The following is a 17,661-nucleotide window of genomic DNA, read 5'->3' as shown; positions in this document are numbered from 1 at the left end:
CATTGCTCATATGTCTTAGGCATATAGAATGATTTCATCTAAATAGATAGAAAATTTCCTTAAACGGAACTCGGAACTGGTTCCGAGTTCCGTTTTACTTAAACGGAACTGGGAAATGGGAGTTTATCGAAAACTAAATTAAAGAGGATTTACCAATATTAATCCATTAAAAAAGCCAACAGGCAACATTTCTAATATGCCCAAAGCACATTGACAACTTTTATTTAAAATGATAGAGAATTTCCTTAAACTGGTTCCGAGTTCTGTTTTACTTAAACGGAACTGGGAAATAGGAGTTAATCGAAAAATGAATTAAAGTGGATTCATCACTAGTAACCCATGAAAAAAGACAACTGGCTACATTTCTCATATGTCTTAGGCATATAGAATGATTTTATCTAAATAGATAGAAAATTTCCTTAAACGGAACTCGGAACTGGTTCCGAGTTCCGTTTTACTTAAACGGAACTGGGAAATAGGAGTTGATCGAAAACTGAATTAAAGTGGATTCATCACTAGTAACCCATGAAAAAAGACAACAGGCAACATTTCTCATATGTCTTAGGCATATAGAATGATTTTATCTAAATAGATAGAAAATTTCCTTAAACGGAACTCGGAACTGGTTCCGAGTTCCGTTTTACTTAAACGGAACTGGGAAATAGGAGTTGATCGAAAACTGAATTAAAGTGGATTCATCACTAGTAACCCATGAAAAAAGACAACAGGCAACATTTCTCATATGTCTTAGGCATATAGAATGATTTTATCTTAATAGATAGAAAATTTCCTTAAACGGAACTCGGAACTGGTTCCGAGTTCCGTTTTACTTAAACGGAACTGGGAAATAGGAGTTGATCGAAAACTGAATTAAAGTGGATTCATCACTAGCAACCCATGAAAATAGACAACTGGCAACATTTCTCATATGTCTTAGGCATATAGAATGATTTTATCCAAAATGATAGAAAATTTCCTTAAACGGAACTCGGAATCATAGATCTGTGAAGTGATATCCATTCTCTGCCCCCCCCCCCCCCTTTTTCTATCTCTTATGTTAATTGTTTATTTGTTAGTTTATATACCATCCCTCTTCATACCTTTATCCCCCTCTACCCTCTCCCCATCTGTTTTTTTTCTTACTCCCTGCCCCTTTTTCATACATAATAATAAAAAAACAATGTAAACAATAATAATGTGTATGAGAGAAAAATGCCAGAATGGAAGGAAATGGAAGTAATGTGTATATATATGTATGTGGCAAATGTAGTCTTTGTTAAAAACGTTGTTTGGAAAATAAAAAAAAAAATATAAAAAAAAGTTTTACCTCAAAATTACTGGCGTTAATATTCACTCTGAAAGGAACTCGTCCCTGGTCATATTCAATGGTCAGCGAGTGTCCAGTCAAACTGTACTGTGATGGGAACGGACCCTGGAACTCCAACTCGGACTGATGGTAGGCCACGCCGAGAGCTGACAGGGCCATACGGGCCGCTACATCATGCTTAAAACGTGGATGTATGCTATCGTACAGAAACATGTATTTTGAATAGACAATAGTTTTACATATATAAAGTAATGTGGTTAGTTTATTATTTCAATAATCGCTTGAATCCTTTGTAGAACAGCGTAATGTATCAGTCTAATCAGTTTCTAATTTCCATTCAAATGATCTCATTATTGGTACCTAATAATGGATTATCCTAAGTGAATTGAGTAAACATTTAGGATTACTGCTAGATAAGATTTGTCTTGAAAACCTGCTAAATCTTAATTTGGTAAATATCATTTTAATATTTCATAATTCACTGTCATATTGTTATTTTGGACTGAAGAAAGCCGTATAGTGGCTGAATATATATTCCATAGACATGATTTTGATTTTACTTTGAATTTATTTTGGCCTATTATTTCGAATTATTGATATACTAACTAAATACCGTTTTTACCTTATTATGACTGTCGTATTCGTTAAACACATAAGTAGTACTTGATTAAGAATGAAAACAAATATCAATGACAAAAACATTTTTAGATGTGACAGTAAAAGCCAGAGAAGTCAATTGTTGAACGAATTAAGACTACAGTTTAAAACAGCGACTTAAGGAAAACATTTTCTATGAAGTTAAATCAATAAATAAAGTGCAATGACTTAGAAGGAAGTTACCTGCCATATGGTGAATTAAAGTCTGGTAAGTCGACAGCGACAGACACAAATGTATTCGGCATCTTAGCGTTTGGTACGTGTCCATAATTGACTGTTTGTGCCTATCGCAAGGACGGGAAGTTTTTATTTTCTTCACCAGCTCTGAATGGTGCTAGCTGAAACATTAAAATGATATCACTCTATAAATCCAGCTAACGTCTATTGATCACAAATCAACTCGATTTGCACAATTCACAGAAAATATCTCTGATCATAAATCATACAGGTAGCATTCCAGCAGCAGTAGGGCTACAAATCGAGTGATTCGAAGTTATATTCTAGACGTAGAAGAGAGGAAATTGTGGAAGGCTGTTTTTACATATATTACTTTAGCACCGATTAATTGCGTTTCGAAAAAAGTGAAATGAGATTTGATAAAATAATAAAAAAAAAGTCCGATACATTTTTCGAACATTTTTTTACATGTGTGATATATGAAGAAGTTATAAACCTGAACAAATCCGAATGGAAATTCCCGTGACGTCGTATGAAGGGAGTTGGTGCTGAACGTTTCTCTCCAATCGTTACAATGTAATCATAGCTAGGAACTGACAGCTGTACAAAGCAGAGGCTCCAAAATTAGCTTCACCTATGATGAATTAAACTCACTATACATATCAGCGCTTCAGCCATTTATACAACAGAGTAATTTTGCTTTTAACATTATACTATAAATTAGATGTTTTAGCATTGATTAGCCAAACAAATTACTTACGAAAACATGTAGCCGGGAGTAAAAGGGTGAAAGGATTGATATTTGTAAATTGTATGACCGGCTGGTCGTGCGTGAAAGTGGGTTTGTATGATATAAATAATAAATGATATTATGTCATCTTGGTTTGTAATGTTTAATTGCTGATGTTATATTGCAGTATTGTTTATTACCGCTGGTTTCCTGTTGTCATCTGGGTATCTCAATTTGGTTGCTTCCTTTACTTTCGTTCAGTTTGTAACAAGGTATCTTATTGGCTAAATTTGTCCCATTGTGTAATCGCTATATCAACCCGCTGTAGTCCGTGTAACTTCAGTCTACATTAGCACTGACCAGCTGGTAGGCTCACTCTCTGCTCTCCTTCTCTCGTGTCTGTCTCTTTATTGTTGTCTGTGGGGTTGGGGTGTGTGTGTCCCTTTATAAATTAGGCTAGTAGTTGTGTAGTATATAGTTCCGTAAGTTTAAACCAGCGGTAAGGTCCTTCTATGTCCATGTGTATACCTTGTCGTTGTTAACTTTACACTTTTTATGTTGATTGTTGATATTTAAGCATCTGCGGGTGCAATAAAATACCCTGTACCACAGTTCTGTGTTGTTTACTCTCTGACCACTCTATATCTCTACGGAACCCCGGGTTGAACGACATTGAACCTGGGTGCAACGTACACAGTAGTGACACTAGTATTCGTAGCGACAGACGAACGTGACTACACTCCTATTACAAAAGCAACACACAAAGATTGTTTTGTGCGCGTGTATATAAATCGGATGTCTGGGCGTCTTCAACAGTTTGTGTTGTTGTCGGTGTATTATTAGACATCCATTGACATAATATAGCCACAGTTGACATAAAACAAAGCAACCAATATACATTACCTTGATACCAAATGGCTCCATATATTGTTGTTCTGGTGAGAGGATGCATCATAGCATTTCACAAGTCCGAGTTATGGATGGCCCTGAACATCAATGGAAGTCCTATGGTAAAGCTGGGTGATCGTACAACATGTTTGTGATTTCATGGCTTGAATGAACTATATCCTTTGATTGCTATGTAATTGATTAAGTAATCAATATCATTACGATGATATATATTTTCATCGCTTACGAACGGTTATACAAGATGAAGCCCGGTTAGATACCCGGGTATTAATCCATCATTCTACAAATCGCATGTGTAATTTTAGCGTTTTTGTGCTATTAATTACACTTTAGTAAAATAATCACGACCTATTCGGTTTTCCTGGAAATCTTCAAAACAAAAAATAATTATAACAGGCGATAAAAAACGCATGTGCCAACTAGCCTTTTTACGTGTGTAGGGCATTTTCTTAGTGAAGTAGTTGAGGACCACCATTTGATTATAGTTCCTCCCCAGTCTGACTCAATCAGTCCGATAGGATACTTGAATGGTAATGACAGACGTTTTCTAAACAACCAACATACAGCCGAAAACCCGCTCAAGTGTGCTTCAAAAAAAATTGGGATTCTGTTTTTTAAAACGCATCATTCTCGCTAACCGAAAAAGAAACATTTATTTGATTTTATCTGTATTGTTCTTCCGTGCCAAAATATTTCCTGTGATAATATTGTTTAATTAATCGGCGCCTGAGATCAATATAAAATGGACAAATTAAAATAAAGTGAAACTCATCTTCTATATCCCTTAAATTACATTTGTTACAAATTCTGTTTCTTCTTATCACATTTTGATGCCTCCCTATTTCTATATTTAATTTATGAGCAGAAATCCTAAACTTGGTTAACATTTGTTTGTATTTATTTTCGATAGGTTTGCACAAATAAAATTGTATACAATGACTATCTATAAGGTGTTGGTATAAAAATCCTTTAGGGGACGTGGTTACATTTGATAATATGTTTTGTTTTGAAGTATCAATTAGTCTCTGTTCTAATATTTTAAACGCAACATGAAAAGATAATGAAGATTCAAACATGTAATTAAGTCCTAGGACTGCTAACTCGTTTTTTACATTTCTTATCCAAACATCAATTTGACTCACACATTCATCATAGCATGTTTTCAATATCAAACTATCCGTTTACTTTAATTTCAGCCAATATGTAAACACTTTTAATATTCTACATACAATTAGAGGTAACCTTCCTAACTCACAGTATATTAGATAATTACATGTAGATTTCCTTACCTTTAATATCTATTTTAAATGGACACTTTCTACATCCGGGGCTTTATGGAACCCCCATATTTCAGACGCATAACTTAGTATACTGTTAACATGCGAATCAAATACAGAGCAAAACGTTTCTATATTCAGACAGCGATTTCTTAAAGATGAAAATAATGAAAATAAAGCTTTTATATGTTGTATACGTTCATCGAATGCCAAAATGAAGCATTGTCGAGGCGACATAAGAAAACTAGTTTAGAGGATAAGATTTAATCATACAGGATTAGACAACACAACGACCAATAGATCCAAGCCGCCATGGTGATACCTTTACTACTGGCGGCAATATCTGTGTACTTTTTAGAAAATGCCTCACCATTATCTATACTTATCTAGACCTATCACCTTGATTTGAACTGGCTTATCTTAGTTGTTTTGTGCACTAATATGAACGCGAAGAAGACAAGAACAAAAGACGAAGAATTTTATATCCTTTTTTTTCTTTCTTTTTTCTTTCTTTCTTTCTTTTTTTTTTTTTTTTTTTTTTTTTTTTGAAAAACAGAATAAATCAAATTGAAAGAAAATTGTTTAAAGGCAATTCATTTGATAATGCTTGTTATAAATTGATGAATACACCAAACATATATTCAGTATACCTATTTCGCTATGATACAGAGACAATGAAAAAAGCGTCAAGACTTGCTACGATCTTTTATTAACACTACGATTGTCGCCTCACTAAATTGTTTAAAATAATAGCATCATAAATTGAACTATACCGCAATGTTTTTGGAATGTCAGAATAGAACTGTTTGGCCTTTTTCTCTTTCAAAATAATGCTTACAAACAAAATTTTGTTGATGATTAGATCACAGTGAATATTCGGCAGCTCATAATTCATATAACGTCTCCATGCCAGCTGACGATATGAATACTGACCCGACACTGTCCAAAGTCAGAAGTGATATACACCATACGGCATGTCACACATCCACGTTCATTGATGGTCGAATATCTTTGTCATGTGTTACAAGCAAGATACGAAAACAGGCTGAACGCTAGAAAGTCCATTTTCAGTGTCTTTCGGTTGAAATCGCATTTAATTTTAAATACAAAAGAAAATTACAAAATTTACAGGATTTAATGATGTTGTGATAAACACATTTCATTTCTTATCCCAAACTGTGATTTTCGGATTGTTGTTATTGTTCAGCATTTGTTTGTAGCGTATGAGTATTGTTTACCTGTGTGTTACCATTGTAAGTTATAGAACATCATATACGTGCAAAATCACAAAGCATTGTGTATAGACTGTAATGGTCTGGAAGATATGGTATGTTTAAAACTTAGACTTTATATGAAGCTCTCTCATATACATAATGTATTATACTACGAAATGACACAACAATAAAAAAACCTGTTTGTTCTTGTTTACTATTATATGGTACAATCTAATGAAAACTGTGATAGAAAGGCGGTCCCGGAAGTTCCGTGTCACGGCCGTAAACAGCGCAATGCTTGAACTCGCATGGACTTTCTTGCCAGGCATATCGCACCGCCGACACCGCCACCTGACCACACTGACTCGTGTCCAAGGTAACCGTCGATATATGGTGTGCTGTCATCGGTGCTGGTTTCCAATTTCCGACGTTTCTATCACACTTTGTTGCTGAACAGCAAACCTGAAAGTATTGACAACATCTACAATAAAATCGAAATAAGATTTGACACATACACTGTGAACCAATTAATAAAGCCCATTATTCTTATCCTAAATCATGGGGAATTCAAATAGTCTAGTTTTTGTTTTTTTATCGCTAGATATAGCCACTGTGCTTTATTCATATTTCTATTCACGTATAACCTTTCTCGTAATGTAACCAGATTGGTTGTCTGCGAAAATCTTTCATATTAAACTACATACTTTAGTATACATATCTAGTATGAACATTTCTAAACTGTCTCTTAATTCTGTCTAAATATAAACACAGATCTTAACGGAAAAAGGGAGATAAGTCCTACTCAGTAAGACACATGTTCCAACAAATGATGAGTCCTGATTCTACACTGTGCAGTAGTACAGTCATGGGGTATGCGTAACTTCATGAAACTTGTACATCTTACTGTATCAACAAATAAAAGGTATTCAATATGCATGACCTAGTTGTCCATTGAGACCAAGGGAAGATAATTTTGAAGAAAATGATAAAAAAAAATCAGAATCTCAAAGAGTGTTCTTAAAATGTAAGACATTGCAAGCAAAATTTAAAACATTAATGGATGTTAACCCCACAAAAAAAACCAAAACATCAACCCAAAACCAAACTGTAAACTGTAAAATGTGCCTCGTGTTGTCTTTATCCCGAGTTCGTAAAAATGTAAACATATTTTAGAGTTGTCATATTTATTTTTTGGAATCAACCTTTAACGTTTTACCTCAAAGTTACTGGTATTAGTATTCACACTGATAGGAACTCGTCCCTGGTCATATTCAATGGTCAGCAAGTGTCCAGTCAAACGGTACTGTGATGGGAACGGACCCTGGAACTCCAACCCGGACTGATGGTAGGCCACGCCGAGAGCTGACAGGGCCAGACGGGCCGCTACATCATGCTTAAAACGTGGATGTATGCTGGAATCGTAAGGAGTTTTGAATAAATAGGAAGTGTATAATGCTTTATAGACTTTAACGTTTGCGATAATTTGAGGAGCAGCGAAGCACTTTATTACGCTTAAAATCATATCCTGGAGTTCATAAAAATGGTTGTTAAAAGTTAACAATGTCTTGTGTGTTTTGACATGCATTAGTGAATTACTACCATAGATATGCTTTATTATCTCCTGGTATGTTAATCTACTTTATATCACATAATAAATGTTAGTGAAGGACAAAGATAGTTTAATTATGTTTTTATGGTTTGATGTTTGTTAAAATAAACCCGTACAAATCTAACTGTTGTAAAACCGACATTTTACCTGCCATAAGGTGACTTAAAATCTGGCAGGTCCAAAGCCACAGACATAAATGTATTCGGCATCTTAACGTTCGGTACTGTTCCGTACCCAGCTGTCTGGGCCCATCGTAGGGAAGGGAAGTTCATGCTATCAGCACCATCTCTGAATGGAGCTAGCTAGAAAATTTAATTTGATTTCGTTTACTTTAAAAATACAGAATATAACTACAGGAAATGGAATGAAAGGGATATGGTTTGATTCCATTTCTTTTTATGTTACGGTTGTGGGAATATAACACAAAAATAAGAGTGTACTTTAAATAAACCGCGAAGCAGTTTAAGATCAAAGTATATTCAAAATGGTTTCTTATAGCTCAATATCATAGTAAGTTTGTTCAACTTAATCTTTAAAATTCAATTTACTATGGATAATCACTACAAAAATTGCAAATGCATTCGGGGACTTTTCTGTGAAATCATTACCTCGTTGTAGCAGTCAATCTGAAGCGGCAGTACATATGGCAAAGTCATTGGTTCTTTCTCTTAGATCTGATGAAGTATTTTTTAACCAGTGGAAATGCTTGATACAAACACAATTTATAAATGATATATATATGATAGCTAAACACCTGAACAAATCCGAACGGAAATTCTTGTGATGTTGTATGTAATGAGTTGGTACTGAATGTCCGTCTCCAGTCGTCGATCATAGCCGGAAACTGACAGGTGTACAAATCATAAAGCCCGGCATTAGACTCGCCTACAACCACACAAGGTCACTGAACGTCAGCATTAAACATATTACAATGGAACCATTCTGTCTTCTAAAAACGAATATGTTATACATACAGAAAAATAATAATTTGATACACTAAATGTGTATTGTAATTCAGTATATGAAAACAATAACACTTGGAATTTTTAAGGGTCTTAACATGTGGGCTAGGGATTACAGTTAATATTTGTACAATAATGGGAAATACTAAAGTCTTGACAACAGCCACTCTCCTAATAATAGATAAGTTTCTAAATTACCAGTTGAGGAGTTTCAACTAATTTAAATTTTTCCGTAAAATCATCTTCGTAAATCTCATATTTTGATTAATAATATTTAATCTCTAATAGTTTGAATTTCCCTCGATGTTTCCATGAAAATTATGCTCTGTTTGGATTTCCTCCCCGCAGCCCCGTTTCACCCCAATCCATCCAGTCTATATCGTATCAAAATTTGTTTTCAGACCAGAACATTCTCCATAGATGTCGACCAAATATTATGATTTTGCTAAGGATCTCGCATCATCATAAAGCATCAATGTTGAGTCATCTCCATATTGATTAATGATATATTCAGAATTATTCAATATAATTCTCTTTACATCAGGATCGAATTTTATTGCTGCACTTAATAATGCACATAATAAAAAGATATGGAGACAAAGGGTCACCCTGTCTTACTCCGCGTGTAACAAGAAATGACTTGAGTGTAATTATGAGTTGTTGACATCAGCATTATCCTCATTATTGACTATCTTACTGAAAAGTCTGTGAACATGCAGGTTCGGACGAATATAATTTTCACAGTGCCCCTATTTACACTCGTTACCAAATATTTCAATGTATTATTCTATTGTGATAAAAAACTTCGGCGATAAGAGGTGTCTTATAATGATACCTTGATACCAAATGGCGCCATATATAGTAGCTCTAGTCAGAGGAAACATCATAGCGTTCCATAGATCCGAGTTGTGGATGGCCCTGAATATCAAAACATTCTCATGGTATTTTATGTTCGTTTATTTAAATGGCAGATCATTAACTACATATCACACAATATTACTAATGTCCTTTTCTAATGATCTTAAATACCAATAGATAACTGTATCCAACAAACCTCACTAAAATTACTGTAATGAACCTACCTCTTACCATGGACTGGACACTTGCTTAGTGCTGTTGCCGAGGACCACCATTCGATTCTAGTTCCTCCCCAATTTGACTCGATTAATCCGATTGGATATTTGAATTGTGCTGATAGTCGTTTCCCGAACAAATAACAAATTGCCGAAAATCCACCCAAATGACCTTAAAATGATTCATTTCACAGGGTAATGAGTTTTCAGTAGACATTTTCAAGATTTAACATCGAAACAGAATTACAAGATCACAAAAACTACTTTATGTTGACCAATCAGGTGCCTTAATTGCGTTACCAGGGCAAAAAGTATTTAAAATGTTATTATCTTAATATCTTATTCGCCATACTTCATAACCCATATGTACCAATTTTCACTTTTATCTAAATTTTAACCCAAACATGGAAGTCAAGCATTTGAAAGTTCTTCCATGTTATTCAGTATACTTCATAATCCCAGTTGGGTAATTTTTAATTAAATCTGACACCATCTAAATTCCGTCACCATGGAAACTAATATTTTCGAAAGTGATACCATGTTATTTAGCTTCCCAAATTATTACTCTCTACAATTTTTCATTTAAATCAGACAATGGAATCTTAATTTGGAAATGGACAGCTGGACATAATTATTAATTATAATAAGGAAATGCTCCGTCGCTGCCTGGTATCGATATATTCAAGTCACCCAAAAACTGTTTCCTGGGTTATAATTTTGAAATTAATTTAGACATAGACAGAAAATGTTCAGAGATTTTTTTTAAAGCAACATAAAATTGTGGACACACATTTTAGCAGGGTGAAAAGAGATGACATATAGCAATGTTTTGCTTTTACCCACAAATGTTACCTTTTTGTAAAATAGTTTCCGTTAAAAATTTTAAACATATATAAACTATACGATCCATTAAAATGAAATATGCAGTAACAATATCTAGAATGTTTATTTTAGAGGGAGAACTAGTAGCACTTTGTGCAAAATTGGGCTGTGGGCAGTTTTTTTTATAATTAGCTAGAACACCGCCTTTTTATCTCTTAGTTGAAATAATAGGCAAGGTAAGTTTGTACTTCTTTGGAAAATGAAATGAAATGATGTTTATCAATGACTGACAAAAAATAAAGAATACAACTATGTCTATTTTTTTGTGAATTATATCAGGTTTATGCTTACCAGGTGGAATCGACCACGGAATTCTAGGAGCAGCAGATAAGTCGCTCAGTTCAACATTGGACTGGGCATGCATGGTATTAAATATGCGGATATTGCTGTAGTTGGAAGCTTCTGTGTACTCCGCGGAATAATTGGTAAGCTATATAAATAAATGCAAATTTTGCAAAACCAATACAAACATTCTGAAATACTTTTCTTTGCATAACGGCATTAAAACTCAAGCAGATAAGAACAAAATGTCTCAAAAGTCCATTTTTAGCCCACCATCATCAGATGGTGGGCTATTCAAATCGCTTTTCGTCCGTGGTCCGTCCGTCCGTCCGTTAAACCGTTAACAATTCTTGTAATCGCTATTTCTCAGAACGTACTGAAGGGATCTGTCTCAAACTTCATATGCAGGTTCTCCTTGGGCCCTAGTTGTGCATAATGCCTTTTGGAACCGATCGGTCAACAAGATGGCCGACCGGCCACCATCTTGGATTTAGATAATTAAAGTTTATTATCGCTATTTCTCAGAACGTACTGAAGGAATCATTCCCAAATTTCATATGTAGATTCTACTAGGGCCCTAGGTGTGCATATTGTATTTTCAGACCGAGCGATGAAGAAGATGGCCGACAGGTAGCCATCTTGGATTTTGATAATTGAAGTTTGTTACTGTAATATATCTCAGAAAATAATGAAATGATCTTTCTCAACTTTTATATGTAGTTTGTAGTAAAAGTTTGAAAAGCAGAGAAAAGATCCATCTTTCCATGTCAGACCTAGATCGTTATTTGGTGGCGCCAAGATCCCTCTGGGATCTCTTGTTAACGTTTAGAGTATGTGCAGCATATAGTAGATTGTTAAGGGGTTCGATGTCAGTACGGTAGAAAGCCTAATGTCAAGTAGTTGTCAGTAACTGTCACACAAAAACATGTGTACTACGTCTTTCGCTTTTAAAATGGAAAAAAACGAACCATTGTGACCGTATGAGGCTTACATAAAACCTGTAAGCGATGCCTTATACTTACCCCGCCCATATTGTATTCCATATTGCTTTGTCCAGAACACAGCCACACATCACCAAACATGACGTCATGGAGAGTTATCGTCCCTTCACTGGACTTGGCCATGATGTTATACGGACCATAGTTAGAGCCTGTAACGGTCACCTTCCCCATCCACGTTACAACTCCGGAGGAATTAAATGTTTCAACTTCATCCCCAATCTTATGTCCGTTCAGGTACAACTGAACCTTATCCCCGAGGCGGGAGGCCGTGCCCCATACTACAGCACCCTGAGCACCTTGCTGTAAAACCATGTGGTCGCCGAAGTAGGAAGCAAATTTTAATGTTGAACTGCCGTCTGGTTAAGTAAGTCAACAGTGGTCTAAAGTTTAACATTATTGTATACACTTTCATTTATTCTTGTAATGTTTGTAGATTTGGAATACTTTACATGATTGCAAAGTCATCATCCAGGCGGTAATTGTTATTACATATAGTCATGGTGGAATTTAGTACGACTAAAATTGTATGGGTATTGCGCATGCCTATTGATGTTGTTGCTGGCTGCCCACCATATTGGAATAAACTGTAAACCATGTCTCCATGTTTGTTCCCGAAATATTAGCTAATGAAGCCTACACTCGGACATTTCAATTCTCTTTGTGCATCATTTCATAGCGGTTCAATACTTGACAATAGTGTGTTATAATATTATCATATGTGTCAAGAAGCGAATGTATGTTCCGGGTAACAAGAAATCCTTACAAACATATGTCTATAAGATGGGACAAGAAAGTTATTCCACCCAATTCAATATCATTCATCAGCAGTAGAAAAAAATCAGTTGTAGACGTATTGTATATAGCTAGTGATATATAGGGACGATATTTCCACGATGACGGAAAACATGGTCACGGAAATAAAACAAAAATAGATCAGTAATATATATGAAATCGATAGGTCTCACATAATCATATTGCCACTTCACATTTTGCCTTTATTTCTTTAGCTCGACATTTGTTTAGCATTAACGCTATTTTCAGTACAAGAACATAACATTTTCTGTTAATAGTTAACGTATTACATAAGCCTACGTCAATAGTGTCTATGCCAAATGTAGTACTTTAAAATGGTGGTATCTTAGGATACCGAGTAATCAGTCAGAATTGACCCATTCTCAAACAATACTTGCAAATAAAAAAGAAAGCTTCATTTCCTAGTTTTAAATCAAAATGTCGATGGTCTTACCCTGGAAAATAGATGTGAGTTAATATTCGAAAATATGTTTTTAGATGTTATGAAAGCCTACGAAACATTTATAAAGAATTAGTTTGGAGTTTACAGAAATAATTTCCCGAAAGATTTACTGTGAATTTTGCAGTAAAATAACCATATTTCTGAATACTTACAGCCTGCAACATTATATAAAACTAAACAACACAACACCCAATGTCTGCCTGCCATGGTCGTACCTCGGCACTCTTTAACAACGTCTTGATCAGGTATAGCGCTGTTTGTCCTGTCCCTTATCAATTCACACTTATCGCTTTGACCTTTAATCGCATATACAAGTTCACATATCATAAATATTCGGTGCACTTTAGCAAATATTTCAAAAGCAAATCTCCAGAAATTATTGTCGGAAGACAAAATTCAAAACTGCGAGCCACCTTATACCAATTTTGTAGAACTTTGTTTCAGATTATTTTGCAAAGATATCCAACTCGGTATAAACTATTGCCTACCTAGTTGAAAAATTGTGTAAAATCAAACAGCCGTAAAAACTGGGTTTTTTTGTTTTTGTTTTTTGCGAAATTAAATTGTTATGAACGTTCTATAGAAAATGTCTGTGTGACCATTGTGTTGTCTTTAGATTCTTATGACGTCATAATAAATATGTACATGTAGATCAGACAGTCAGAGTTATTTCAATGTATACATGTACAAAGAGAAATGAAATTAAGATTTTGGCTATTAAACCCGTTAATTCCTTATGCTATGTGACAAATAAAATCTTAGCATACGCCCTTATAACTGTGAACATGTTAGCAATTGTATATTTATTAAATTACTAAACTTGTATATTAGTTTATATCCGGTTTCGTAAAACAAAAAGTACCTATGTACCCATCTTTATTGTTTTCACTTAGTAGCCAATTTTGTCAATTCTTCTGTTTGCTTGGTCTATTGACCTGTGATTCACCAATCATACATCAGAGTTAGTAAAATTACTTCACATAAAAGGAACATGTATATATATTGCAGTAGAAGCAATATGTCAAATCATTCATGTTTCTGGTTTACACAGAACATAATATGTCACTTGAATTAAGCACTGTAATTTAGACATAACCTGTATAACATTTTCTTTACTCAAATTACACTGCATGAACGTGATTGCACCTCAATCAAATCCTTATATTTTCCGCCAATTTGATAATTCATTGCTTCTTGAATCTCTATCATATGTATTTATCCTGCTAGGAAATGATGACGATATGCTGCAGTCAGGAAAACCCTACCCAGCAGTTGGCATATCCGCAAATTAACCTACAAACACAATTATTATGCAGCCTCCTTAACATAGATATCCGCTGGGTCGATCCGGCATTTACTTTGAATTCATGATATGTACATCCGATTAAAGAGATCGTTTGATATAGAAAATCGCCACATTGGCTATATGTGTTCCTTGTGAGGACTAAGAACCTTGTGAAACATATTTGCCATATGATCTTTATGAATATATATTTAAGGCCAATAAAATGTTTCAAAGATATAACAAGACTTTTGAACGGCATGGTAAGAGATACAAATGATTATTTAGGAACAAATCGAAACAAACGAGAATTTGTTTAAACAAATTACTGCTTGTGAGAAGAGAAACGAAAGGAAGACAAATGTACCCCACCCATGTGAACTAGACAGTTGTTTGTGAAAGTATTGGCGAAGTTAAATTCGATTACTTTATCCTTGTGAGAGTTATATTTTTACAGATGAGGTGTTCGGAAGAAATACAAAAACGGGTCCAATTGTAAAACTGCGACTTACGCTTCTAAATTGTTTAAACAGTAATTAGGGTTTCCAGCATTTAAAAACATTTAATACGTGTGACTTTCCCTAAAGTGCCAGAGCAGCAGTAACATGGATATTCGTAGGTTTACATGTATGTATTTCTTCTTGACATGTAAATCGTAGACACTGCTCATGGACATCTGGATTATTTCTAAATAACATAATTATAGATTTAGTTTATACACAGATAGCATTTTAATGTATCATAGACACCCGATGAGTTGAGTATCCTGTATGTATAAGCTAGTACTAAAAGAATAAAACAAAATAATTGTGACATGAAAAAGGCGAATTTTTAATGATTTTAAGATGTTAAAAAGTAAGTTTTAGCACTTGCTATTCTTTAATTCAACTTTTTTTAAAGATTGAATTAAGTAAGCAATACTTAGATCTATTGTTCGTGGTCAATAAGATCTGACAAGTCGACCGAAAGAACATTTTAATACAAATTTCGATAAACTGGGTTAGAAAAAAAATCATTGTTTTCACCTAGAGATATATTTGTTTTAGGGACGAAACCATTGAAAAGGAAACCATTGATGTAAACATTGAATCCCAACGATTTCTGGAAACTAGCGAGGAAGACCTCAAAACACTAGCAAGGTTGAAAAACACCGAGAAAACACAAACACAAACCAAATGGACCGTCACACTTTTTTTAAAAGCACATAAAGGAACTAATAATCTTTAGGTTTATTTATGTAAGAAATTGTTCCTCTTATCCTGTAAAAGATGAAAAAGTATAATTCATAACAACACACGAAGTACCAATACTATAAAACGACATGTTAAATTGTGTAAATGACGTAAAATATAAACTAGCTTTTCGCCGACAAAATCTTATTATGAACATTATTTTTTTTTCTAAAAATAGGGTGGCTGCATGAAAGAGCTATGGGTACGAATTTTGAAGTCCTCAACTGTGAAGATTTAGATGCAAGGTTGCGGGTATTTATGCCGAAATGCGCAATGCATAGGGAAAACCATACACCAAATGGAATCAATCGTTACATGCAAAATCTGCCATTTGAAAGAACTTTACACATTCTGGGCGATAGGGGATTTCACCGTTCAAATATCATTTTTACGTCCATGTTGTAGAAACAAAAGAGAGATGGGAAAGATATCTCATCGCATCATTAGCCCATATCAGACGTGGACCGAGTAAAAATTAACAACTATTTTACAAATGGTTTTCATGATCCAAAGCTACTGGTAAAGAAAAGTTTGATTTGATATAATATATAATTTTGCGAGACATGGTCAAGAAAATCAACGCGAATTGAAACGCAATTCTTTCATGTTCGAACATGATGACGAAGGGGTTGAATATGTCGAATATCAGTTTTAACGAAGCTACAAAAAATCACCCTGGGACTGCCGCTTGGCATCCTTGAAGAAATATTTGGGAAAGCTTAATGAAAATGCGATGCGTTCGTTCTGATGACAGTGTAATGGTACCAAAACAAACCGCTGGGCGTTAATACTCTCCAAACTATGATGAAAGATCTGTCAAAATCCGCCGGCTTGAGTTGTATTTACACAATTCACTGTGTTCGTGCTAAGGCGACTACTGTTCTATCTGACTCTGGAGTAGAAGCACGATTACAGGATAATGACGACATTGTATCCACCCTCTGTAGTTGGGACGTACCTGGAGTAGAAGCACGATTACAGGATAATGACGACATTGTATCCACCCTCTGTAGCTGGGACGTACCTGGAGTAGAAGCACGATTACAGGATAATGACGACATTGTATCCACCCTCTGTAGCTGGGACGTACCTGGAGTAGAAGCACGATTACAGGATAATGACGACATTGTATCCACCCTCTGTAGCTGGGACGTACCTGGAGTAGAAGCACGATTACAGGATAATGACGACATTGTATCCACCCTCTGTAGCTGGGACGTACCTGGAGTAGAAGCACGATTACAGGATAATGATGACATTGTATCCACCCTCTGTAGCTGGGACGTACCTGGAGTAGAAGCACGATTACAGGATAATGATGACATTGTATCCACCCTCTGTAGCTGGGACGTACCTGGAGTAGAAGCACGATTACAGGATAATGATGACATTGTATCCACCCTCTGTAGCTGGGACGTACCTGGAGTAGAAGCACGATTACAGGATAATGACGACATTGTATCCACCCTCTGTAGCTGGGACGTACCTGGAGTAGAAGCACGATTACAGGATAATGATGACATTGTATCCACCCTCTGTAGCTGGGACGTACCTGGAGTAGAAGCACGATTACAGGATAATGATGACATTGTATCCACCCTCTGTAGCTGGGACGTACCTGGAGTAGAAGCACGATTACAGGATAATGATGACATTGTATCCACCCTCTGTAGCTGGGACGTACCTGGAGTAGAAGCACGATTACAGGATAATGACGACATTGTATCCACCCTCTGTAGCTGGGACGTACCTGGAGTAGAAGCACGATTACAGGATAATGACGACATTGTAT

At 35.3% G+C, this 17,661-nt stretch overlaps 1 protein-coding gene and 1 pseudogene across 1 annotated transcript; both read right to left on the bottom strand.

Moving 5' to 3' along the window:
* Positions 1-6,142, bottom strand: part of LOC138308201 (sialate O-acetylesterase-like) — a 52,685-nt pseudogene extending 46,543 nt beyond the window's left edge.
* Positions 6,143-6,486: 344 nt separating this feature from the next.
* Positions 6,487-13,655, bottom strand: LOC138305544 (sialate O-acetylesterase-like). Its single transcript, XM_069245821.1, has 9 exons — positions 13,508-13,655; positions 12,122-12,456; positions 11,109-11,247; positions 9,945-10,107; positions 9,698-9,780; positions 8,655-8,785; positions 8,048-8,202; positions 7,508-7,703; positions 6,487-6,753 (listed from the first exon to the last, which is right to left on the bottom strand). Exons 1-9 carry the CDS (start codon positions 13,560-13,562, stop codon positions 6,523-6,525), a joined length of 1,488 nt encoding a protein of 495 aa, XP_069101922.1. The 5' UTR covers positions 13,563-13,655; the 3' UTR covers positions 6,487-6,522.
* Between the last annotated feature and the right edge of the window lie 4,006 nt (positions 13,656-17,661).

Source organism: Argopecten irradians, chromosome 1 (genome assembly GCF_041381155.1).
Source record: "Argopecten irradians isolate NY chromosome 1, Ai_NY, whole genome shotgun sequence".
In the NCBI taxonomy this organism is placed as follows: domain Eukaryota; kingdom Metazoa; phylum Mollusca; class Bivalvia; order Pectinida; family Pectinidae; genus Argopecten; species Argopecten irradians.
The sequence above is the reverse complement of the archived record's forward strand: the minus strand, read 5'-3'. Positions and strand labels throughout refer to the sequence as shown.

Excerpts from the sequence above, each read along its gene's own strand:
- LOC138305544 (XM_069245821.1), bottom strand. The coding sequence starts at position 13,562 with ATGGCAGGCAGACATTGGGTGTTGTGTTGTTTAGTTTTATATAATGTT. Across the intron at positions 10,108-11,108 it reads TCCGTGGTCGATTCCACCTG|GTCATTTGGGTGGATTTTCG; the intron begins GTAAGCATAAAC and ends AATCATTTTAAG. Across the intron at positions 6,754-7,507 it reads CTAATACCAGTAACTTTGAG|GTTTGCTGTTCAGCAACAAA; the intron begins GTAAAACGTTAA and ends CAATACTTTCAG.